The sequence below is a fragment of the Myotis brandtii genome, unplaced genomic scaffold (genome assembly GCF_000412655.1).
Source record: "Myotis brandtii unplaced genomic scaffold, ASM41265v1 scaffold847, whole genome shotgun sequence".
NCBI lineage: Eukaryota > Metazoa > Chordata > Mammalia > Chiroptera > Vespertilionidae > Myotis > Myotis brandtii.
The window spans coordinates 2,317,351-2,344,385 of record NW_005371441.1 but is presented as its reverse complement, the minus strand read 5'-3'; the positions used below and the strand labels follow the sequence as shown (position 1 = coordinate 2,344,385).

The window sequence follows — 27,035 nt, the reverse complement described above, 5'->3', positions numbered from 1 at the left end:
CTACATTGGTTCTAGGGCACCAGGCTTATTTTAGAAGGGTTATTTCCAGCATTCCCTAGTTCATGGCCAAGCATAACTATAACAAAAAGTACATCGGGCCCGGCTGATGGCCAAGCATAACTATAACAAAAAGTACATCGGGCCCAACTGACATGACTCAGTGCTTGAGCGTCAACCTATGAACCAGGAGGTCCAGTTCAATTCCCAGTCAGGACACATGCCTGGGTTACGGGCTTGATCCCCAGTGAGGGGTGTGCAGGAGGCAGCCCATCAATGATTCTCTCTCATCACTGATGTTTCTCTCTCCTCTCTCCTCCCTTCCTCTCTAAAATAAATAAAAATTTAAAAGTACATCAGAAGCAGGGGGTGCTCCCACCTCTGGAAAAGATCATTATTAATTCTCACATACCCAGAGTTTTTAAAGCATATTGGAAGGGGCCAGTCAAGGAAAATCAGTCAATTTATGCTCTGCTACAAATACTTGATTTCAAATCTCAGGTAGGTTTGCTGAGATAACACAGTCTATTTCTCATGCTTTAACTCTTAGAGACTAAGAGATCCTCCTCAAAAAATAGACATATTTTAAAGGCAAATTAGAAATCATTTCAGTAATTTGGTACCATTTTTTTACTACTCTAGATAATAAACATGATTATTGCTTTCCCTCTCTGGCATGTTGAGTGTTTACTGCATGTTCTTTTCCCTCCATTCAAAGATTAACAAAGCATGTAATTGCATAGACTCAAAAGCATATCATATTCCTATTTAGAAAAATGTATAAAAATCAAAGACCAACATCAATATCTCTCTCGGTTCTTATTTTCAGCAGATGGAAGGTAATATGTATCCAGTCTCCTGGATCATGAAAGGCACAATTAATACTATAGCTCTGACTAATTTATATAGACGATTCCACACATTAACCCTGAGATTTCAGTCTCACTTCTCTATTCCAAGGATTTCTAAAGTATTTCCACTTCTATGTGCATTTCACTTTTAGCCAGCAAAGTTGAAGGAGTCTATCCTAAGGACATAATCACAGAAATGTGGAATTATGAATGCCCATGAATACTCATTGCATGTCGGTTTTGAGTATCTATTAAAGGTGCTAAAGATACAGTAGTAAACAAAACAAATAAAGAACCTTGCCCTCATGAAGCTTATGTTCTAAATGGGAAGATGAACAATAAATAAAATATTAATGTGTGTAAAATGTATATTAGAAAAGGACTGAAGGGGGGAAAATTAAGCAGGAGAAGGTAAGATATATTTGGGGGGAGTGGGGTAACATTTTAGACCTGGTCACTCATGGAAGCCGTCACTGGGAAGGTGACCTTTTTAAAAAATGTTTTATAAGAGTTTATTTGAGCCAAAACTGATGACAATGCCAGGAAGTAAGATTTCAAATGCGTCCTGAGAAGGTGACTTTTGAGGGAAGACCTAAAGTTGGCAGAGACAGCCAGGTACTATCTGGGGGAAAGAGCTTTTCTAGGAAAGGGATCAGTAAGTGCAAAAGTCCTGAGGCAGGTTCACACCTGGTGTGTTCAAGGGTCAGCAAAGAAGCCAGACAGCTGGAATGGAAAGGATAGAGGAGAGAATGGAAGCAAAACAAGGTCAGGACGAGCCTATTAGATCATAGAAAACACTGTCTCTACCCTGGGTGAGAAGAGAAGTCATTGGAGAGCTCTGAGCAGAGGACTGATAGGATCTAATTGGTGTTTTTTCAGGATCACTCTGACTGCATGGGGCACAGGCAGAAGCAGGAAAACCACTTAGGAGGCTCCTGTAACAATCCAGGTGACAGGTGATATTTGCTTGGACCAGGTTCGTGGCAATGAGGGTGTCAGTTGGATGCTGTCGAAGATTAGATATATTTTGAAGGTAGAGATAGATTATGAGATTTACTGAAGGATCAGACACAGAATGTGGAAAAGAAAGAAGGCAAAGGATGATGAGAGATTTCTGACTTGATCAACTAGAAGAATGAACTTATCACTAAATGCGATGAGAAAATGTGCAGGAGTATTCCATGGAAACACCAGGAGCTCAGTGTTGGACATGTGAAGTCTGAGCTGCTTGTTGGACAGCCACGTGGAGATGTGTGGGTCTTGAATTCTGGGGAGAGATCCGGGCTAGACATAGAGATGTGGGAGTCACTAGCATTTACATCATTCTTAAAGTCATGAGACTAGAAGAGATTGCCGAGAGAGTGGACTTAGAAACGTGAAGAGATTCCTGGACTGAGCCTGGGGCACTCCAATATTGTGAAGTCAAGGAGATGAGAAGGAAAGGGCAAAAACCATGACAGAGCAGGCAGAAGGGTCAGGGAGAGAGTGGGCATGTGTAGTCCTCAAAGCCAAAAGAAGACAGAGTTTCAGGGAGAAACCAACTGTGACTGAAGTACTGACAGGTCAAGTAAGATAAGGACTAAATCATTTCATTTGCAATGTGTGGTCATTGGTCAGCTTAGTGAGTGGATTCAGTGGGGGCAGATCTAAGAGAGAAGGAGAGAGGAGAGAAGTTGGAAGTGAGTATATACAAACACTTTAATGAGTTTTGCTCTACTAAGGCGAAGGAGAAAAAGGACTAGACCTGGAAGTGTTGGTTTTTTTGTCAGGATGGAATAAGTCAAATAAATACCAAGTATTTTATTAGTAAAGTTATTACACATAGAATTTAAAAGCATATTTAGTTCTCAATTTTTTCTTGATTATCACCTTTCGCCAGAGCCAAGTGTATGGAGAACGTAGATTTCATGAGCTCTGCATAAACTGGCAATAAGACCGAATGAGGAGTGTTTGGGGGGGTCTGGGCTGCAAGGGTATTTTTGTATGTAGCTTCTGAATTAATGCCTCCCTCTATGCATGACTCCACCACCTCCACCTGTGGTAAAACCTCTACTTAGAGGAAATCTCCAAATTGTATATAGAAACATTCACAGCCCTACACATGTTGAGGACAATGCTGTTTGTTAAGACTCTTGGTGACATTTAGAAATGAACTTGGGGGGAAATTTCAAGACTCCAAACATCTCTGAACCTGACGTCAGTAATATTTTTTTTTTCCAAATTGAGTTTCCAGCCTAATGCGAGCTCTCCGAACATTCAAAGGCGCACCTTACTATCAGAAGCTAGTATTTTAAACAAACTCAACTAAGAATATACTAAAGTACCCTTACTGTAATTCCTCGTCTAGTTCTACAACCTTCCTCTTTAGCTCCTGGTTGTCCTTGATTGCGGCATGGGCCGTGATTTCGGTCCTCATTTTGGAAGCGGACAGGGCTGCCGATTCATCTTCCAGCTCCTGGACCCTGTCTCTCAGCGAGCTGAGGAGAGAGGCCTTTCTGGCGTTGTTCTCTTTGTAGTTCTCCATCTCGGCTTTCAGTTCCTGACAGGAAGCTTCTTTAGAAAGCATTTTGGACCGGAGGTCTCGAAGCTTAATATGAAAAAGAAATGAAAAGACCAAAAGGATTTCAATGGCATAAGTTTGAAGAAACCCAAAACCGTAATTGCAAATTGCACTCTTTTATCCATGACCTCATCCACCTTCCCTTTTGTTTCTTCATATATGTATCTGTATTACCAGATGGGAACTTATGCCTTAATAATAGACCTCATGTTCTGTTTTATTGCTTTTTTTTTTCAAAACCAATTGAGCAATGCCTTGTGGTAATTTACTCTCACTCAAGAGACATGTGCGGTGTGTTCTGCAAAAGGCAATAACACATTTTGCAATGGTAACCCATTTTCTTAAATGCATATTCCTGCTATTGCTGCTAAAATGAAACAAGGGGCCTACATGCTCTGCTATTTGTAATTTCATGGCCACAACCGCTTCCCTTACAGGATTTATACAAAGGAAACATTTTGACTTCTATGAAGTCTATGGCATCAAAATGCTGCACAATGTATGTGCCCTATTAAGTCATGCTATCAGGCCCACCCCATAAGAAACCATTATGAATGCACGTACTTCTTTGGAACTGTGAGCATGCATCATACATGTATATTCTCATTCTTCCCCTCTCTCTCTCTCTCTCTCTCTCTCTCTCTCTCTCTCTCTCATCTCCCAAATACATTATCAACTCGTGTTTTAGTAAGGTCCTGGCAGCCCCGTGAAACCGATAGTTACCTCACAGACAAGCCCAGGCTCCTCAAGCTCAAGGCCACCAGGCTGTGAGCAGAATGGGTCTAAAGAGACTCCCTCAGAAATTCCACAATAGACCTGATCCAGCCTAGAGGGGAGAGGGACTCCAGTCCTCTTGCTAGAATTTCCCCCGCAATCAGAACTGTCACAAGAAAGGGCTTGAGAATTCCCTCCTGTGGGCTCCAGCCTGCAAGCAATCCACCTTAAAGGGACTTAGTCCAGAAGAAGCTAACGGTCCTCCAAAGCCCAGGCAGCTGCAACCCAGAGAGCTCAGGGGCGCCCAGGTCTCTCAAGGAGGCGGGGCTTCTCTGAGATGGAGAAGGCAGCCCTCGCCTCCTGGCTGAGCAGCATGACACACGCATAACCTTTCAGGAATCCTCCCCAACTGGGAGGTGGGCACACAGGAAGAGAATCAGTGTCAGCTTTGCCGAAAGGTTTAAGTCTGTGGCCTGCTGTTCTGTTTGTGATCGCCTCTCTGCTCTGCCTTACTCTACCAGAAGCTGAGAGTCCCATTTCTGAGTTAGGAAGATACATAATCTTACCTCGGACTGAGCACATTCAAATTTGACCAAAGTGGCTGCAAGTTCACTTCGGGCGTTTTCGGCCACATTCCGATAGTGGTTTAATTGCTCCCGAGTGGCTGGGACTTCCAGGAGATGGTCGTAAATTTCCTGATAGGGTTCCCCAAAAGACAAAATAGAAAGGAGAGTGAAAACAACCTTTCTGTGCAGCTGTGCGGAGCAAGATTAAATACAGACGCGGCCTCGGTCGTCCACGTGTCCAAATGCTGCCTAGAGACGTGCTTTGCTCCGATCATTTCATGCTCACTCCCAAAATGCTAAGGGAGGCAGGAGGCCGCCCGGGAAAGGCGGATGTGCTCCCCTAAGAAGGCATTAAGAATTGGCCTGTGTCCCTTTAGAGGCTTCCTCCCCACTCCACCCCCCACCCCAGCCCAAATGCTATTCGGCCTCGGACCAGAACCTATAGACAACAAAGAACAGTCAGAAGAGACACCATGGGATATGGCATGGAACTAGGAAGCAGTTTCCATGGTAATTATTCACTATGCTCTTTGTTCTCAATCTCATAGCCTCTCTCCAGATCATGAAGGTGACTTGGGTCACCTGAGGAGTCCTCACCCATCAAGAAAGGAACTGCCCACAGCTGATGGGGGCCAGTGCAGAAATACAGACCCCAGCATAGCCAAACTGCCCCAATTTTTCAAGACAAGTCATATATCCAGGCTTTTCGAAGTAAAAAATCTGCAGTTTTTGCAGCTTGGCAACTAATTTTAATGTTTAAAAAAGAAACACCGTGTGACCCAAATAAACACATCTGCAGAGCAGATCTGATGGGTTTGGTCTGTGTGTCACTCAAGTTCCTGTGTGTCACTCACACTGTAACACCTGCTTCCTTCAGCTTGAGCCGACACTTACACCCACCTCCATGGAGTTTCCAGGGCCTGTGGTCTTTGGGAAAGACATACAAGAAAGCCACTCATTTTGAAGGAATATGAAAGAGGTCACATAAAGGAGGATTTCCTGGAATTATCTAAGTGGCCCCAGGGGACACACCAGTAAAACCTGTTTATGACTGCCCAGCCACTCAACTGCCAAAGACTACTGTTTGGAAATACTCATGAATGCAAAAGTCATTCTAAAGCCCTTAACTTTCCAACGAGCGTTGTCATGGCCAGTGTGTTTCAGGCCACAAAATGCCAAACAAAACCTTCAGTGCACTTAGGAACAGCCAATGTTTGCCAATCACAACATATCCAAGAAGATGGTAGGTATGTACTCCTGGGGAGAAGACATAAAACTTTTAACTGCATCTAATAAGAGAACCACATCCTGTTCAGCCTCACTCAGCTTTCAGAAGGAACTTCTCCGCCCTAACCACCACAGCAATATTTTCTGAAATCTGCCATGGGTAGTAAGGACCTGGGTCACTGAGGAGAAGCTGGAACTATAATATGCTTGGCACACAATTTATAAAATTCATTAACAAAATAAGTTCAGCCTCGCCAATGTGGCTCGGCGGTTGAGTGTCGACCCAGGAACCAAGAGGTCGCCAGTTCAATTCAGTCGGGGGCACATGCCCACAACTTCGGGCTTGATCTCCAGTAGGGGGTGTGCAAGAGGCAGCCGATCAATGATGTTCCTCATTCATCAATGTTTCTATCTCTCTCTCCCTCTCCCTTTCTCTATCTCTAAAAATCAATAAAAACATATTTTAAAAAACAACAGAAAGAAAATAAGTTCTTCAATAGTGATGATTATTTCTTCCAATGACTAGTATCATTTTTCAGGCAATGGAGTAGTATACCAAAATTTTACATTTCCTTCTTGTGTCCATTGAACATAATATTGAGAGCCACAGAAGACAGTTCAGACATGGCCCTTCATTGTAGGAGCAATGGAGTAGTATACCAAAATTTTACATTTCCTTCTTATGAAAATATATTGTGTCCATTGAACATAATATTGAGAGCCTCAGAAGACAGTTCAGACATGGCCCTTCATTGTAGGAAGTTGCAATCTAATGCAGACACTACCAGAAGCATTAGCATCTTCAAATGTCCATTGGTGAAAGAAACTACACATGGAGATGTCACTGCTGATACTGGGTCAGGACCTAAATTAAGAAGACCAGATGAATGGGTTTAGAAGACCATGGCCACGTCAATGACCAGCAGACTGGAGAGTATCTATCAATAAATATTTACTGAAGGCCTACTCTGGGTCAGGCACCGAGCTTCCTGTCTCATAAGAAAAACATCATTCCTCACACAACCACATTAATGACAATAATTACAAACTGAAATGAATGCAAGGGAGGAAAGAATGAAGCAGATAACAAAGGACAGTGGCTTAAGACTCAGGAAGTGGAAAGGAAAGATTTCCCTAAAAAAGCGAGGCTTAGGTGGGAATTAAAAAGGCAAAGTGTACTGAAGCAGGAGCAACACACATCATTCCAACAGCAAAAAGTGCAAGCAACGGTCCTGTGGCAGACGTATACCCTGTGTGCTCAAGGGTCTGAGAGAAGGCAGTGAGGTTGAAGGACAAAAACAGATGAAGGACAGTGTAGGCAGGGCTGCTAAGGCTGCTGTGAGCTCATTCATATATTTTGGGACACCATAGGGCTTCTTTTTCAGAATATTCTAGCCTCTCCTACTTGTGCATTTTACCATGTGAAATTCAGAGTCAGCTTGTCAAATTCCCAAAAACCCTGTTGGGTTTTTTTTTGGGGGGGGGGGGGACTGTGTTAATTTTATAAATAAATTGAAGGAGAATTGACATCTTTTAAATGTTGAGTCTTCCAAATAAAATCATTTTTTTCCATTTGTTCACGATTTATATGTCCCTTAGCTATGATGATTAATTTTATGTGTATACTTGATTGAGTCACAGGGTATCCAGATACTTGGTTACACATGATTCTGGGTGTGTCTGTGAGGGTGTTTCTGGATGACACTGACATTTGCAATGGTTGACTGAGTAAAACAGATTGCCCTTCCCACGGGGGGTGGGCCTCATCCAACCCACTGAAGGCAGCATAGGACAAAAAGGCTGAGCAAGAGAATTCGCTCTCTCTGCCTGAAGCTGGGACATCAGCCTCTTCCTGACGTTAGACTCAGACTCAGGGTGGAACTTACCCATCGGCTCCCCCGAGCCTCCAGCTCACCGAAGGCAGATCTTAGGACTCCGCAGCCTCCATTATTGCAGGAGCCAATTCCTTATCCTAAATCTCTTTCTTTAAAAAGCTGAAAGAACACAGGAGTGTATTTATTCACGGCTGAGCTTTTCCTCTTAGCCCTTCCTTTCTACCCCATACAGGCTCACGGAGTCTTCGTGGCTGTCTCCCAGACAGTCTTCAGTTTGGCTTGGACTTCTTGGACCTGAGTTAAGAGCTTTGTGGCACTGGTGACCCTTTGTTTTCTGGGTCTGTTATGGATTTCTGTGACATAGCACTGTGCTCAGAGCACACCACCAGCATTCAGGAATGACAGTCACTGCTGTACACCAGTGTGGCTGCCCACCGTCCGTGCAGAGCTGGGCCCACCCAGACTGGAAAGTGCCCTTAGGTACCAGCCATTGTGTCTTTGCACCATCATCCTTCCTAGGTTATTCCGACTTCAGGAAATTTATTGAGGCTTCTATGAATGCTCAATTTTATGAGTGCCCCAGGGGCACTGAAATGGAAGGTGTAGTCTCTGTCTTCCGGGCTTGGAGTTCAATATGCATCAATTGGTCCTACCTTATTCATCATTTTAATTAGGCACCTCTAGCCTTCCCTAATTTCTATCCGTGAGGTCAAGTCTCCTATTACTACATAATTCTCTATCACCTTATAGCAGTGGTATCCTTGCCTCAGGCATGCTGGTGCTGTTTCACTTGGTGCAGTTCAGAACTTCCACATCTTCCTTGTGAATTGTACCATGCAGCATCAGAACGTGCCTTTATTTGTCTCGCTTCATCCTTTCTGCTCAGAGTTCAACCTTTTCTGATATTGAGATCATGATCCCTGGTTTCTTTTTGTTTGCATCTGACTACGTATACCTTTGTTCCATCTTCTTGTTTTCTTTAAGTATGTTTGTTAAATTGATTTTTCAAATACAGAGGAAGGGAGAGGGAGGGAGAGGGAGAGAGAGACAAACATCGATGAGAGAGAACATCAATTGGCTGCCTCCTGCACACCCCCTACTGGGGATCGAGCCAGCAACCTGGGCATGTGCCCTGACTGGGATTTGAACTGGTGATCTCTTGGTGCATGGGATGATGCTCAACTACTGAGCCACACTGGCCAACCCCATCTTTTTATTTTCAACCTTTCCATATCACTTTGTTTCAGGAGTCTCATCTATATATATAAAAGCGTAATACGCAGTGTCCCCTCGGGAGTTCGACCGACCAGGAGTTCAATCGCTCACTATGACATGCGCTGACCACGAGGAGGCAGCGGGGAACGAAGGAAGGCCCCTGCCGGCAGCCAGTAGCCGTAGGGACCCTACCCGTGCACGAATTTCGTGCACTGGGTCTCTAGTATATAAATAAAGTTGGGTTTGGCTTTGCGGTCCATTCTAAATTTCTTTTTCCCTTACTGGATGACTTTACTACAATTACATTTGCTAATATGACAGATAATCTTGGTCTTAGTTCTGCTGCATCGTTTCATGTTATGCTTCTTTACTGCTCTTTCAAAATCTTTCACTACGGTGTCTGTTTGCTCTGCTATGTTTTGTGTTTCATCTGATAATTAGGAAGGTCTGTATTTTTCTTCTAGTTTCAACTTTATAACTATAACTTCAAATAATACCTTTTGGATACATTTCGTCCCTCTATTTCTTTAGATAATATCCACTAATTCACTACAATGGCATATCGCCTCTTCCTTATCCCTTTTATGCCCTGCTTCCAACTTCTAATTTTTTATCTTCATACTGTCATTTTCAGTACTTCCCTTGCAACTGTAGCTGTAAATTATTAGATGAGAGAAATAAAAATGCTTATGCTACCTCTCACCTTCCTTCCTCTTATGCTAGTAGTTTTCTCTTCAGGGGGCTCTAAATACACAGATGCTTAATCTCTTTTGCATGTATTCCATTTCGTTCGTTTTCTGCCTATTCCTTTTTCATTCTTTATTGTCCTGTCATTTTCCTCCTTCTCATTTCTTCTCCATGCCTGCCTATCTGCCTGTGTACCTTACAATCCTGCTATTATTTCTGTGATAGTTTCGCTGTTTTTGTCTCTTTCTTTTCTGAGCTCTGCCAGATCACATTTCATCTCCTTTTCCTGCCTTGCCATGTCTTCCTTGAGGTCCTAGGTCTCTGCCTTCTGAACACGCTTCAGATAAGCACTGGCTTCTTTCAATTATTTTATTCACAATGAAATGTTCGGTCACCATTTCTTCTTGCATCATCGGAACAGTTTCTGGCAGATATTCTTCACCTGTCATATTTGTCCTGTTCCTTACCCCCCACCCATTTCTTGTTGGTGCTGTTTTTGCTACTGCTGCGGTCGTAGCCTCAAATACTAGGAATTCCTGTGCTGTTTCCTTTAGATTGCTGGGTAGGAGGTGAGTTTTTGCTGCACCAGCTGTGGAAGAGGTGTGTGTGCAAACGGGGGTGAGAAAGTAGGCTCATGTGTGTTCCAACCAAGCAGAAGTTTCCCTAAGACACGGGGCTTTGTAACTCTATTTGACCCGTGGGGGTGGGGTGGGCAGGGCTTATAGCAATGCAGACCTTCCATGAGTCCACTGCCCCACAGCTCCCTACAAATCTGGCTTGAGGAGTGATTTTTATTTCACTCTCCTGCTCCTGCTTTTTTGGAACCGGGAGATGCAGGGAAGCTCCCACCGCCAGTCCACACCCTTCCCTCTTCTCTTACAAACACGTGATTTCTGTTGGGCTTCCCTGGGTTTGCCACTGTCACTGGGAAAAGGAGCTTCCCTAGCTTCCTCCACTCTCTGCAGCTGGGGAGCTCCCGCGTGCACGCAGCCTCCGCTGCTTTGGGAAGAATTTAAACTTATTTTGTGACTTAGGATTTCAGTCATCTCTTGGTTACATCAAAAAATAGAGTTTCGTCCGTGACTGGTTTGGCTCAGTGGATAGAGCGTAGGCCTGCGGACTGAAAGGTCCCAGGTTTGATTCCAGTCAAGGGCATGTACCGTGGTTGCGGGCACATCCCCAGTGGGAGGTGTGCAGGAGGCAGCTGATCGATGTTTCTCTCTCATCAATGTTCCTAACTCTCTATTCCTCTCCCTTCCTCTCTGTAAAAAATCAATAAAATATATATTTTTTTTTAAAAAAATGGAGTTTCGCCAGCACCGGTTTGGCTCAGTGGATAGAGCGTAGGCCTGCGGACTGAAAGGTCCCAGGTTTGATTCCAGTCAAGGGCATGTACCGTGGTTGCGGGCACATCCCCAGTGGGAGGTGTGCAGGAGGCAGCTGATCGATGTTTCTCTCTCATCGATGTTTCTGACTCTCTATCCCTCTCTCTTCCTCTCTGTAAAAAATCAATAAAATATATATTTTTTAAAATGGAGTTTGTCTCTCATTTTCTTTGTTGCTTGTAGCTAGTTTCCAAGAACAGAAGGGAGAAGTGCTAACTCTATGTTGCCATTTTAAACTAGAAGCAATGAGATAAATTTTTATTTTTAACTAAATGGCCCTTTGGTGGCTGAGAGGCATTTAAAATGCCCTTTTTAAAAAAAATCTCCTTTTGAAAACTATCTAATTAAAACAATGTGATGCTCAGCGGGAAATTACCAAGATGATCCATAGACCCTCAGGAAGAGTCCTTGGTCTCTATTCCTGGGCAGAATTTAGTGGATGAAAATAGATGCATCAGAAAGTAGGGAAAGAAGATATTGGTCAATAAATAGTGAAGCTAATTACTAAAGAAAAAGAAAGATTAGAGCTGCATTACCCACTATAAACCAAAATAAATATTAGACTTAAAATAGTGAATGTAAAAATGCAGCCCTGGCCGGTTTTCTCGGTGGTTAGAGCATCAGCCTGCGGACTGAAGGATCCCAGGTTCAATTCTGGTCCAGAGTGCGTACTACCGTTGCAGGCTCCATCCAGCGCCAATGCAGGAGACAACCAACCAATGTGTCTCTCTCATACCAATGTTTCTCTCTGTGTGACTCTCCCATTCCCTTCCATTCTCTCTCTCTCTAAAAAAATAAAAAATAAAAAAAAACAATGAAAAATTATCCTCTGGTGAGGATTAACAAAATTAATTAGTTAATTGGTTAATTAATAATAGAAGTTTCTTTTAAAATGCAATAATAGAAAGTACTATAAATCCATAGTCATCTTGTTTCAAAGGGATTTTCTAAGCAGAGAAACAATAGAAGAATGTCAAAAAAAAAATCACAGATGACAACAAAAATTTAAAACCTATATATTAGAAATGTGTAAACAGAAATTAAAGTGAAAGACCAAACTGGAAAAACATTGGCAAAAGTAATATAGTCAAAACCTTAATATACAAAGAATCTACTCAAACCAATAACAAACCATGCCCAAAAAGAAAATTTATACAGAAAAACTAACAATTATTGGCAGTACTATAAACGGCTAATACAGTGAAAAGTATCCTACCTCACAGGTAATCAATTAAATACAAATTATAATATCAGTGCAATAGTATTTCTGATCTTTAAACTTAGCAACATTTGAGGTATACTCAATAATCAAGTGTATTAAGAGAGAGTTCTATGAGAAAGACATGTTAATACACTGCTCATAGAAAGGAACATGGTACAAAATTTCTAGAAAGGAATTTGGTAGTATGGATTAATAGACTTTAAAAGTTAACACTATTTGTCCTACTTATAATCTTATCTAAGGAAATGAAAACATACCCAATGATTAAATACAAAAATATTCAGAAAGGCATTCTTTAGCAAAATTTCCCCCAAATCTGCAATAGCAAAAATTTAGGAACAATTAGGCTCAACAACAAAAGTCTGAACCCGGAGGTCACAGTGTGAATATGCCCAGGTTGCGGGCTCCATCAGTCCCCAGTGTGGGGCGTGCAGGAGACAGCCAATCAATAATTCTCTATCATTGTTGTTTCTATCTTTCTCTCCCTCTCCCTTCCTCTCTGAAATCAATAAACCTATTTTTAAAGTATGTCTTTAGCATTAACTGTAAAATTAAATATCATTTAAAATAAAAAATACCCCCCTGACCGGTTTGGCTCAGTGGATAGAGCGTCGGCCTGTGGACTGAAGGGTCCCAGGTTCGATTCCAGTCAAGGGCATGTACCTTGGTTGTGGGGACATCCCCAGTAGGGAGTGTGCAGGAAGCAGCTGAATTGATGTTTCTCTCTCATTGATGTTTCTAACTCTCTATTCCTCTCTTTCTCCCTTCCTCTCTGTAAAAAAATCAATAAAATATATTTTTTTTAAAAATAAAATAAAAAATACTGGAAAGAGAATGTTAACTGTATTATCTTTTAGTTATAGAATTAGATTTTATTTTCTTCTTTATTATGTGTTTCTATATTTTCCAAAGCCTTTACAATGACCATGTATTACTTTCATATTCAGAAGAATAAACATTATCCCCTTAAATTAAAAAAGAGTAGCAAGTACAAGGTTAAAATGTACAAAAAATGACAAATTCTGCTATGCAATGTCTTTATGAAGAACATGAGGACAAAGAAACAGCCCAGGTAGCACAGAGGACTTGAACGCATGTGAGCACAGACACATCCGGTTCTCTTAATCAAGCCTCCTGAAATTTGTAATATTTTTTGAAAATTCTTCAACTTTTTCTATAAGTAATAAACAATCTTCACTTTTTAAAAAAACTAATTTTACCCTTTTCAAAGTGGCACGATTAAAAACTCATCCATTTGTCCTCACATGAGCACAATCTAAGTTATTAGGTATCTTTCAACTAACCCATAAAGCAATTTTATGTTAATTTTAGAAAGCCAGCTACACATGATTTGATTCTGCTGCTGATATTATTATGATAATGATGGAAATTGTCTCACTGGGTGGCTCATAGTCTTTTCAGAATAAAGGATGGCTTCAAAGCTCAATGGCAGAAAGAAGAGATAAGCGTATTCATAATTTAGTACACAATGTGCCCAATTATCTGACCTAGGGACAATGTCTTGGGGCCAGTCTTGCTACTACGGTATTTGGTTGTCTTATTATCCCAGGGACAAAAAAAATAAGAAGAAAATGACTGCCTACCTCTGGCACACAAAATCTCCTAAGTCCATTCCTATCTTTCTATCCTATAAGCACTTTGCCTTTGTTCCAGCCTTTATCCATACTGCAGTGCACAATTGTATGACCAAGGCTCTCCCCATTATGGAATCAATCTCTCTCTCTCTCTCTCTCTCCCTCCACCCTCCTCCTCCCCCTTTTCCTTCTCTGCCTAGTCTTCCCCCTTCCCCATCCTCCCCTCCTCTCTCTCCCTCTCCCTCTCCTTCCCTTCCGCCTTCTTCAGGCTTCCTGTGCTGCCCCAGTAAGCAATTCCTTCTAAGAACATCCCCCCTGGCCTCCAATTTCTTCCCACCGGGCAAAGTTTCTGCCGTAACTTACAGCGCATAATTCCTGTGCTGCCCCAGTAAGCAATTCCTTCTAAGAACCTCCCCGCTGGCCTCCAACTTCTTCCCACCGGGCATCAACGCCTGAACAATGTACTGCTCCGACCTCATCCTGTTCCAGCCCATTCTGACTACTCATCAGTTCTCCTGCTTTGAAGGACTTTCCTGGCCCCTCCTGCTTTTTCCCTTATATCTGCATTTGTTTCAGCGGCTCCCTAATGCCTGCAGGGAATAGTGTGATGGGTTGTGGGATCCAGAAAATTAATCTAAGCATCTACATCTTAGCAGTTATGGGGAAAAGTTTGGAAGAAGACATTTTAGCATAAAATCAAGTTTTGTTGGAAAGCTGGCCTATTATTTTTACATTATTTTCCCAGTCCTTTTGTCTTGGGTATTACTCTTATTCACCTAAAAACCCTTCTGATTCAATATCTCTATTGAAAAAAAAATACAGCATTCCAAAAGATTCTTAATATAATTGCTCTACTAAAAGAAATTAAGGGTTCTTTTCATCGGGTGGGGAGGGATTAACAATCCTATGAATAGAGATGGTTTTTATCCCCTCACCTAAAAAATGAGACCAGTTAGTCCTAAATAAAATTACATTACCAGCCCTAACCGGTTTGGCTCAGTGGATAGAGCATCGGCCTGCTGACTGAAGGGTCCTAGGTTCGATTCCGGTCAAGGGCATGTACCTTGGTTGCGGGCACATCCCCAGTGGGGGATGTGCAGGAGGCAGCTGATCAATGTTCATCTCATCGATGTTTCAAACACTCTATCCCTCTCCCTTTCCCTTCCTCTCTATAAAAAATCAATTAAATATATTTTTTAAAAAATTACATTACCAAATATCAAACAACTAGTAGTGGGTCTGAAAGCAACAATTGCTTTTCTATGCTGTATCAGTTTAAAGTAAGCTTAAGTGTGTTTAAAGAATGGGTATGTACTATGTACCTCCACTGCCAGGGGCACTTGGGCATATACCCTATGACCCCCAATTCCACTCCTAATTCTGCATGATGTTCATGGCTGTTAGTGTCCATTGGTTGTTCAACTATTGAATATCCACACAGTCCCATCCATAAGAGAGGAATCTAGAAAGTAGGTAAAGGAACTGAACTGTTTGAAGCAACATGGATAGATCTCATAAATATAGTATTTTTTTAAATAAAGTAAATTACAGAACAAAACTAACAGCATGATACCATTTATGTTCTTAAAATACATGTTAAACAAAATAATATATTTTCTATAGGCATAAGTATGAACACAAAAAGTATGTTTGTTATGTTTTGGGGGTTTTTTAAATATTTTTATTAACTTCAGAGAGAGGAAGGGAGAGGGAGAGAGATAGAAACATCAATGGTGAGAGAGAATCATTGATCAGCTGCCTTCTGCACACCCCCTACTGGGGATTGAGTCCACAACCTGGGGATGTGCCCTTGACCGGAACTGAACCTGGGACCCTTCAGTCCTCAGGCCAATGTTCTATCTCTGAGCCAAATCGGCGAGGGCCAAAAAGTATGTTTAATGGTCTGAAGGATATTTGCCAAACTTCATTACCTCTGAAGTGACTATTCTTAATATTAAAATTAATTTTTAATTAATTAAGCAAAAGACAACTGAAAGCATGTTTGAAGAGTCCAATTACTAGATTCTCAATTTCCATTTCCTAGTGTGCCACCTTAAGAAACTGAATTCCATGTTTTCTAATTCCTTCCTGGCTGCAGAGGCAGCAGGAAACCCTGAACTTGAACCTCAGCATCACAAGGGAGGCAGAAGCAGAAAGAATCCGAGTTTCAGCAATACTTGGAATGTGTTTTTTGTGCAACTACAATGTTTTAACTACATTTGGGACAGAAAGTTCACCATTAAAATAAAAGGAATATAAATAATATTATAGCCAAAATAGTAAGAATCTTCAAAAATTAAAACAATTCAATGATTTTTTAATGTCTTTATTAACTGTGAAAAAGGATCTCCAATTATCCAAAGACAAGCCAGAGAGAGAGGAAAGGACCTAAGTAACTTCTGTGTTGCATTAAATCCCTGCTTTCTCTGCCAACGTGGCCCTTAGCTCTGCCCATAGAAAACTCAATAGAGCCCGGCTGGTGTGGCTCAGTGGTTGACAAGACCAGGAAGTCACGGTTCGATTCTCGGTCAGGGCACATGCCCGGGTTGCAGGCTCAACCCCCAGTGTGGGACATGCTGGGGGCAGCCGATCAATGATTCTCTCTCATCATTAATGTTTCTTTCTCTCCTTCTCCCTTTTTCTCTGAAATCAATATATTTTTTTAAAAGAAAACTCAATAGAAATGACACTGAGTCATCATATCTGGTAGCATGTCTTCCATTAGCAGGAAGGCCTGACATCCAGCCCACACACTGCTGATGCTACGCCTTCCCAGAGGCCTGTTTTAGAAAAAATGAGAAGACAGTGGGAAACGTTAGTAACGTGTAATCTGGAGGTTTCACTTTACAAAGAAGTCAAATAATTTGCAACCTCTTCTAAGAATACTTGCAAGAAGACAACAAAAATTAAGGTTTCTCCTTTGTGTCCAGAATAAATAGGATTAAAGGCAGATTTCAAACTTTAAACTGTAGTGCTTAGCAACTTTCATTACAGGAAAACAATAAGAATTCCCTCAGCTCGCTCAACAGGACAGACTCCAGTGGGCAGACTCCTGCTTACGACCCTTCCTTTTGAAGGACAGAACCCATAGCTCCTTCATCATCAGAGCTCACCCTCTCTCCCCCCATGACTTGCATCCCATTCTCATGAAGAACAAAAATGGCGCGAGGCATCTGGGGAAGATCAGAGAAGGGTCAAAGGCCAACAAGAAAATCAGCTAAGCCAGTGTATACACCTCAGTGGTAACCCTCTCCCTCTTCTAGTTACAGTTTAAAAGTCTTCCCAATCCGCTTATCAGGGGAATCACTTTGTAAGTTATAGGAATGTCTAACCACTATGCCATATACCTGTTAACTAATGCAATTCTGAATGTCAACTGTAATTGAAAAACAAAAACCCTTTTTAATAAGTCTTCTAAAATCATTTTCCTCAGCCCAGTTTCCTTTAGAACCTGATCAATCAGGACTCCCACAGACCACCTAGCTAACTTTCAAATGCCCTCTCAGAGCAACCGGTGCTTCTCCTCCACACCAAACACAATGGTGAGGAACAAAGCCTATGGGTAATTAAGCATTTGATGTCTCACTCCCTTAGAAGACTGTGACGTTCACTACATCATACCTCACAGCCACCCTCAGGACCTCACGATGCAAATAACCATTTGTAGAATGAATGGATGGATGGATGCGCTTTTGACTATTATCTTAGCCCTCCGTTTGATCCACTCCACGCTCGCATCCCATCCTCATCTGTCGGATCAGGTGCCATCAGTCCCTAGCGCTGGCTGATGTCTCCTGAGGCCCTCTACACTGTGATGTGTTGCCCACTGTGAAAGCCCACACGTTCTCCCACTCTGCCCCGTCTCAGCCTGCCCCTGTCCCGAAGCACTGACAAACCAGCAACCATGGATACATCCCATAACCATCAGTCCCCACAGGACAGAAGTTGCCTTCCCTTTGCCTCTGTGGGAGTTCTGGAACATCCTTTCCAATAACTGAATAGCTTCTCCTCTACCACGGCAGGATCAGAAACTAAAGGTAAGTCCCCACGCCACCCTGCTAGGGTTCCCTTTAATCTTTACAGTCTACCAAAGGTCTAGATTTCAGAGGATGACTTTAACGTCCATCCAAAGTTTAAGGTTTATTGCTTATCCTATGTCAAACCAAGAACAACAGGCCTAGACTGTCTGGCTCAGTAGACAGAGCGTCGGCTTGTGGACCAAAGGGGCCCAGGGTCAATTCCGGTCAAGGGCACATATCTCGGTTCCAGGCTCCTCCCCGACTGGGCCCTGGTCCGGGCACATGCAGGAGGCAACCAATCGATGTGTTTCTCTCTGTCTTTCCTTCTCTCTTCCATTCTCTCTAAAAGATCAATGGAATAATATCCTTGGGTGAGGATTAACCAAAAAATAAATAACTAAGTAAATAAATAAATGCACACATATATAAATAAATAAATGAAACAAGAACAACAAAAAGGAAGTAAACAAATGGCAGTAAAGAAAAAAAACTTAAGAGCTAAGAATAAGAAGCAGCAAGTGTCTGATACATGCTCTTGGTGCTGAGCTCTTGCTAGAGGTGGGCCGCAGTTTGACCTTCCAAGCAGATCAACATGGGTCACACAATCCACAGGGTAAAGCTAACAAACGTCTCAGTAACAGCACACCTACTCACTACAGGAAATCATGACAATATTTCAAAACCCGAGAAGTAATCCAACGAGTAATGCTAAGTCCTTGTTCAGCAAAAACACTTCCGTAGCAAGATCAAAACCATGGAGTCCAAGCAGACATCTCCCCAGGATTCTGGCTTTTCTAGGATAATTTGGAAGTAGAGCACAGAAGGAATTAATGCCTGTTCATTGGCCGATCCTCTGAATATCATTTGACAACATTAACTAAGTTAATATCAGAAACACATTTCTGGGACCTCTTGTCCGGGTTTGAAGCCTGCATTCCTCATCATCTGGACCCAGCTTCCTGCTCAGACCAGTGAAATATGTCCTGTTAGGCAAGAGTAGCGACCTCATATATCTAACCAACTTACCAAGCTCTCAAATGTCATATATTCTAAGCTGATTTAATACTTTTAAAGCATTTCCACATCAGGATTGAAAATGGTTCTGCCAAAACTTCATCCAAAATTAAGTGTAGACTGATGCAATAGTGTGTGTTTAAAAAAGAAAAAAAAAAAAGAAAAGAAAACATAATTGGGGTCACGCCATAACTTGGTATCCTATCTTCTCCACTAAATATGAATATGTTCCCACTAGTCTCTAAAACGTTAAGAGATGCACAATATTCCATTATAAAGCTGTAAATTAATCTGAACATTCTACCTTTGGACATTTAGTTCTTTTTCCAATTTGTCAGTATTATAAATGTGTTGAAATTTCCAATTTTTTCTTTAGAATAAATTCCTGGAAGGGAGACAACTGGGTTAAAGTGACTTAAAATTTTTAAGGATCTTGGTACATATTACACATAAAGTAGCACCAAGTTACATCCCCACCAATAATTTATGACATTAAGGGTCATTGCTTCATCAGTCCCGTCTCAATATTTTCTATATAACCTGGAAGATGCCTTAATTTTAATATTTATCACATGAATAATAATATTAACATTAGTCATTTTTTGAGGACTTGATATAACAGACACAACATAAGCACTTTACTAACGTTATTGCACTCAATCCTTAGATCAATTCTTGTGAAGGATGAGGAGGAGCTCAGCGCTGGCCAAGGACCCACAGGCAGGGAGCGACGGAAACCAACCTCAAACTCAAACCAACCTCAAACTTGTGATAACAAGTCTAGCTGATCCCACGTCCATACTTTTACCTTGAGGTCTGCAAATGTTTTTGTTTATGGAACCTTATGAGTATGGATTGGTGGAATAAACTCAAATATTATTTATGTATAGTTGGTACACATATACTACTGTATATATTAGGCACATTACCAAATATACCAAAAATATGAAGCAAGCTGAGATGAAGATAAATAAAAATTCAAGTGTTTCCTTCCTGAACCTCTCATTAATCATTGTGCATGCCCTCTGTAGCCACAAGCCCATTTTAGAAAGCACAGCCCTTCCCTTCCACACTAGATTATGTCTACCACTCATGTACACTCCATGAGGACAGGCCCTGTGTCTGTTTTTACTGGCACAGAGTAGGCACTCATGAAATACATGTTGGATATTAATAGATGAATGATTCAGCTACAAGGTTGTAGGTTTCAGGGCAAAACAGAGAATCAATTATATTTGTATCCCTAGCACCAAGCATTTGCCTACACATGATGAACATCCCTATCAATGTCTTTTCAATAGATACCCATCCAATGTTTGTGAAACAAATTAATGAATGATGGATGGATGATAGATGGGTGGACACGGATGGATGAGTAGATGAATGAACAGAATGCAAAGGCTTCTTCCCCTCTGGTCACAGTTTAGGGTTAGCATATCAAAGATAAAAACACCTGGCTGAACTTACTTACTTTATTATAATAACACCTTACTACTGCTAAACAAAGGCATGTTGGGACAAGTATAGGTGGAATTTCACTCCCCTCTTGTAAAAATAGAAAATAATGCATATTTTAAAAATTAGCCCTGGCTAGAAATCAACCTAGAACATACTGTAGATATGAGCTTTAGAAGATGCTGGAGAAGATGGGAGATAGTTGGCCCAGATACACTGGGAAGGCAAGGCCATGAATGATTCATCCACATCTTGTTTGATAAGGAGAAAACTTTAACACATCTATCAAAGATTTACCTTGAAGGGACCAAAATTAAAAGCCTTCATCCTCGTTAAAGGTCCCTTCCTATCTACTTGTATAGATTATTCTGTATCTTGCTATGAAAACATCTCAGCTAATAAGTTTGCAATTGTTTCTTTAACTCATCCTCTCTTTAGAAACTTCCTGTCCTTGTCACCCCTTGTCTAACAGCTAATCGTGTTCTCAAGGTTTACATGCCAGATGTATGTTATGGAAAATTACATTAATTCGCACTCTATAACCTCCATATCTTTCTTCTGTAACCTTGCTGATATATGTCACTTAAGTTTGCTTGTTGATCAGGCAACATTAAGATGTTTTGTCTTACCTCTTCCTTCAGTTGTGACTGCAGTAAATAATCTGTTTCTAAAATTAGCATAAATGTGGAATTTTTCTCTAACGCTCTTTAAACAACTATCAGCCTCTCTTTGCTTATTTCCTTTCTTGAGATAGATATTATCACCTCACCAGAACGTAAACTCCAAAAAGACATTATTATTTATAGCCACCAGGTAATAAATACTTATTATGCTAGGTCTGTATTAAGCCTGATTCAAATGCAATGCCACTTAATTCTGAGAGCAACCACCTGAAGCTGTTACTATCCACATTGCATAAAAAGGAAATTCCGTTTCAAAGAGGATAAGCAATTTGATCAAATCTCACAGCTGTGTTTTTTGGCTCTCCTCCTCTCCCCTCTCCTTCCCTCCTCTCTTTGCCTCTCCCCTCATCTTATCTCAATGCTAACCTCTCTTACTCTGGCTGACTCTACCCAGCCATCACATGGCCTGCTTTCAGTCCTTAACTTGACCTTCCCAAACCCTCAATCTATTTAAATTAAGTTCTTGTGTTATTTGCTCTCATGTTCCCAACACTTATCTTTCATATAATCACCAACAGTAACTATTTTTTAATTGTATGATTATTCATACTTCATATATATATCCCCCACTAGCTATGATGTCCCTAGAGGTAGGAAAATGCCTGTTTTGTTCACTTCTGTGTCCCCACTGACTGGGTGTCAGTAAATATCTCTGGAATAAATGAAGGAATGAACGAAATGGCACGGCCAGAATTCAAGCCAAAGCCTGTCTGACTCTCATGTTTTTTATTCACTATGTTATTGTCCCATATATATCTGGTTAAATGTTAAAACTATCATTTCTCCCTAAATTGAATTACTTTATGACCTTCAGTATTGCTGCCTGTAAGTCTGGCTGTTGTAATGAGTTGCATTTCCATAACTAAGGTTAAGTTCAAAAAATTTAACTTCAGTAAGATTCATAAATCTCTTTCCAACCACTTTTTGGAAGATTCCTCCTGTTTTCTATAAGTCCATAACTGTTGTACAACTTGGGTCACATTAGAAGCTTCTATTTTAATTAAATGTAAAGGTCTTTGAAGTATTTTTTTAATCTGTTCACATTAGCAAGATAACTTCTTAGGCTGGATGCAAACAAAGGCACAGGCAAATTAATTAACTTCAGGTCCTATTTTAAGTGATAAGCAGTGTTTCAGGATTTATATTGGCTATATCTCCATGGGAAGTGTTGGGTGTAGGACTGTCAAGGCTAATGATGAATGCAGATTTGGGAACATTGTCACATATGGAATGGTTCTGTGAGAGGAATGGTGGAAACAAAAATCTCTGTTGATAACTAGATTGGACATTTTCTTCATCAGTATCCTCTTTAACATGTCTTTTCGCATGTTAAAAATTCTAAAACTCTTCCCAAATGGGATTTTTCCACTTCATCAATTATAAAACACTTGATAAATTACTTTAAAGTGAATTTTTTCCAAGATGTATGGTGTCAGATGGGTACTAGACTTATTGGGGTGATCATGTCATGAGTTATATAAATGTCTAATCACTATGTTATATACCTGAAACTAAAATAATATTGTATGTCAATTGTAATTGATTAATAAATAAATAAACAAACAAACACACAAATAATAAATAGACTTCCTTTGGAATTCGCCACTACTACCTATTTCATTTACTCTGAAGTAAAAGAGACTTAGGGAAATGTGATCATTATAGTAAGGTCTTAAATTGTTCCCCTTTTTTATTTAATTTATTTATTGAGATAGACTATGATGACATGAATATGCTAAAAAATACATTTCCATACAAAGCTGACAGGGAGGTTCAAGAGGGAAAAATCACAGGGCAAATTCAGTCAATGAAAAGGAAGTTATTTCAGTCACCTGGAAATAGAATTCAAATATTTATTTTTGTAAACAATATTTAAAATAGTTTATTCAACACTACACATGTAGCTATAGGAACCATAATCAATAGTTGTGCTGGTATAAGTAAGAGAGGGGTGCTACTGGTCAACCTCAGCAATGCATTTCAACTTCTTTGCCTCAGATCAAAGCAACAATTTCAAAGGGAAAAAATTGGAAGTGAAACAAAGGAAAAAGAAACCTTGGGTAAAGGACATAGTGTAAATAATTCCTGTGCAGCAAATGTTACTCTCTTTTTCAATTAAAAAAATTTAAGTTGTCCTTGAACACAGAAAAAGTAAGTCTTTAGTCAACTTAATGCAAGTACAAACCAAGGAGCATTCACTATTGTTTCAGAAAGGCTACACGTTATACTTAGCAACGTTAAGTAAATCACACACAACCTTTTTAAAAAGACACAAAGGAAAACCTGCTCTCTGATTGGTGTTCAAAAGTTCTTTGCTTCTTCCTGTTTTTTTTAATGCTTTCTCACATGCTGCATTCTAACGCCAGATGGTCCAGGAATAATTAGATACCAAGAGAAACCAAGTGTTGCAGTTAAATAAGATTGGGTGTGTAAATAAATTAGCTGGTTATTAATTTTTTAACTTTTTAATTGAAATAATTTTTGACAGACAAAAGTTGCAAAATTAGAACAAGGAGTTTCTGCATCCTTTCCAGCTGCCCCTATGGTTAATAACTTGCATAACTAAGGTATATTTATTAAAACCAGGAAATTATCATTGGTACCATACTATTAACTAAACTACAGGCCTATTCAAATTCCACCAGTTTTTCCATTAATGTCCTTTTTCTGGTCCAGGAGTCAATCTAAACCCCCACAATGCACTTAGTTGTCATGTCTCCTCCAATCGCAACCTTGACACTGTGCAGTTATTTGTAGAAAATCCTGCAAGGTGGGTTTGTCTAGTGTTTTCTCATGATTAGATGGTCCTCATTTATTTTGGATAGCTTAAAGCCCTTTTTTATTTAAAACAAGGGGGAAACATCTAATTACTTTTCTAGTTCAATCCTGACCAATAGAGCACGGTTTGTAGGATTTTGTCCAAGTAATTATTAGTTCATAGTCTAAAGGTATTTATCTCCTTGGGCAAGGGGGAAATGTCATCCTCTTAACTTTCATAGCAGCGGTTCTCAACCTGTGGGTCGAGACCCCTTTGGGGGTCGAAGGACCCTTTCACAGGGGTCGCCTAAGACCATCGGAAAACACATATATAATTACATATTATTTTTGTGATTAATCACTATGCTTTAATTATGTTCAATTTGTAACAATGAAATTGGGGGTCACCACAACATGAGGAACTGTATTAAAGAGTCGCGGCATTAGGAAGGTTGAGAACCAATGTTTTATAGCCTTAGTCTCGAAGGACCCTTTCACAGGGGTCGCCTAAGACCATCGGAAAACACATATATAATTACATATTATTTTTGTGATTAATCACTATGCTTTAATTATGTTCAATTTGTAACAATGAAATTGGGGGTCACCACAACATGAAGAACTGTATTAAAGAGTCGCGGCATTAGGAAGGTTGAGAACCACTGTTTTATAGCCTTATTGCCAACTTTTCATGTACTTTTCTTCCTCACAATGGCTTAACCAAGTTTGTATTTTTAGCTCTTTTACTGTCTCCCTTTACAAATTTTTATCTGGCGATCAGATACTAACAGAAGTGTGTTAAAAAATGTTTTGCTCTGATTATGAATTTGCCTATATCTCTTTATAGATTTTTGCTTCTGTCAATTTTTATTTTATATATTTTGGGGCTATATTTTTACATGCATATACATTTAGAATTGTTACAACTTTCTTATGAATGACATTTTTTATTATTATGAAATAGAAATATAATTTGTATCATTATAGTGACTCTATCTGAAGACCTATGAACCAGGAGGTCGGGGTTCAATTCCCAGTCAGGGCACATGCCCAGGTTACAGGCTCGATCCCCAGTAGGGGGCATGCAGGAGGCAGCCAATCAATGATTCTCTCCCTTCCTATCTGAAATCAATAAAAGAATAATAATAGTAAATATTAATAAGCACTTACTCTGTGACTCTATGGGTGCTTTACATTTAACTGTGAAGTCCCAAAACTACACTAAGTGATACATATTATGATCCCATTTTCAGAAGAAACTAAAGTTCTGAGACATTAAGTAAAATTTTTTTACCCAAGGTGTCACGCAGATAAGTGATATCACTAGGACTGCTTGAACCCAAGAATAAGTCCCTGCAGTACTTTACTTCTTCATATAGTTACATACTATCCCTGTTTTGAATTTTAATCTGTTTTTCAGTGCATCATGGAGTAGTAGGAAAAGTACTAAACTTTCAAAAGAAAGATTTTTAAGTCCCCACTCCATCATTAGCTAATTAAGCAAGAATTTCATCATCTACATAATGGGAAATTCCTGTCTTGCCTACATGACTTACAGGACTGTCTCAGGTGAAGTTACTTTCCAAACTGGAAAAGTAATTGTAATAAATGCTGGCCTTCCTGCTTCTACTTTTATTCTCAATAATATTTAGGTCTTCCAGGTCAATTGAAATCTTGGGTGTGGTGGATATTTTCCTTTATGTAGACGGTAAAATGTATCCAAAAATATCAATGTGAATCTATAAAATTATGCAACATGATCACTTATTTACTGCTAAAACTTATTTTTCCACATTTACAGTGAAAACTCTGGCAGACAGAACTCATTAGAAACATCACCAACAGTGGGACAGACAGCCGGCATGTGCCTCCCGGTGTGATGCACCGAGTGAGCCACGTAACTTACACAGTGCTCTGCCCAAAACCTGAACAAGGAAAACCTATTCTACAAAACGAATGACCAGACTCTGCAAAACCTACCAGTATCATCTAAGACAAAGAAAGGTGGAGGGACTGGCTATTCCAGGTTACAGAGACTAAAGACACATAACAACAAAGTACAAAGTCTGATCCTGAAATAAAAAAAAGAATTTGCAGTAAACGGCATTATTGGGACAATTGGCAAAATTTTAGTAGATAGTATACATTAGATAATGGTATTGCAACAAGGTTAAGCATCCTAAATTTGATCATTATATTGTGTTCTTAAGAAAGATACACTAGAGCCGTGGTCGGCAAACTGCTGCTCGAGAGCCACATGCGGCTTGTTGGCCCCTTGAGTGTGGCTTTTCCACAAAATACCACGTTGGGCGCGCAGCAGGCGCGCACATACAGTGCAACTGAAACTTCGTGGCCCATGCGCAGAAGTCGGTATTTTGTGGAAGAGCCACACTCAAGGGGCCAAAGAGCCGCATGTGGCTCGCAAGCCGCAGTTTGCCGAGCCGCAGTTTGCCGACCACTGCACTAGAGTATTTAGAGATAAAGGGCCATGATGTCTGTAATTTACTTTCAATTGGTTCTCCAAACAAATATAAATAATATAAAAAATATTACATAATTATGCATGGGCTAACATTCTTAACTCACAGAGGACACCACACTGGGATACAATATGCATATATAAAATGGAAGAAAAGTTAGTTTCATTTGTACAAGTATTAGTTTTCCACAAACATGCCAAGAATCAGAGAAATCTGCACATAGGGCAGATGACACTAAGGCAACATTCACGGCGGAATATTAGCAGTCCTGTAGCATGTTGGAGAACCCGCTCCATGTTTTGAATGTAAGAGCGTCCCCAGGGATTTTTGTGGTCAGTGTGGCTAAGCTGAGAACATCTCCGTGTTAGAAATTCAGCTGAACACAGCTCCCCGGTCTCCAGCAACCACCGCCGACACACTCTGTGCTTGATGGGATCCTGATGCCACGTCCAGAAAGGGACTAACCTAGGCTGAGCCAGCTGTGTGTGTGTGTGTGTGTGTGTGTGTGATTACATAGGCTGAGCCAGGGATGGGTGTGTGTGTGTGTGATTACATACCTGATGCCCGAAAATTACCCTAAGTACCTCCTGGGAAATTAACGAGTAAATGAATCCAATGACAACTGAATTAACAACATGCCTGGGGTGATTAGCAACCAAAAGGACAGAGACCTTGCTCAGGACTGAGATTAACCCTACCCCATCCGATTTTAAAGAAATTGCTCTAAATCATGTCTTAGTAGCTAAGTAGTGTAAGGTAAATGAAAGTATTAT

The 27,035-nt window shown here is 40.5% G+C and overlaps 1 protein-coding gene across 3 annotated transcripts in view; it reads right to left on the bottom strand.

The window, feature by feature from the left end:
- Nucleotides 1-27,035, bottom strand: part of ARMT1 (acidic residue methyltransferase 1) — a 138,518-nt gene that overhangs the window by 34,498 nt on the left and 76,985 nt on the right. For all 3 annotated transcript variants that reach the window (XM_014532147.1, XM_014532145.1, XM_014532148.1), the window contains 2 exons: nucleotides 4,689-4,817; nucleotides 3,179-3,435 (listed from right to left, as the gene is read on the bottom strand). In XM_014532147.1, the coding sequence (XP_014387633.1) occupies nucleotides 3,179-3,414 (236 nt within the window). In that variant the 5' untranslated portion in view covers nucleotides 3,415-3,435; nucleotides 4,689-4,817. The remainder of the gene's footprint in view (nucleotides 1-3,178; nucleotides 3,436-4,688; nucleotides 4,818-27,035) is intronic.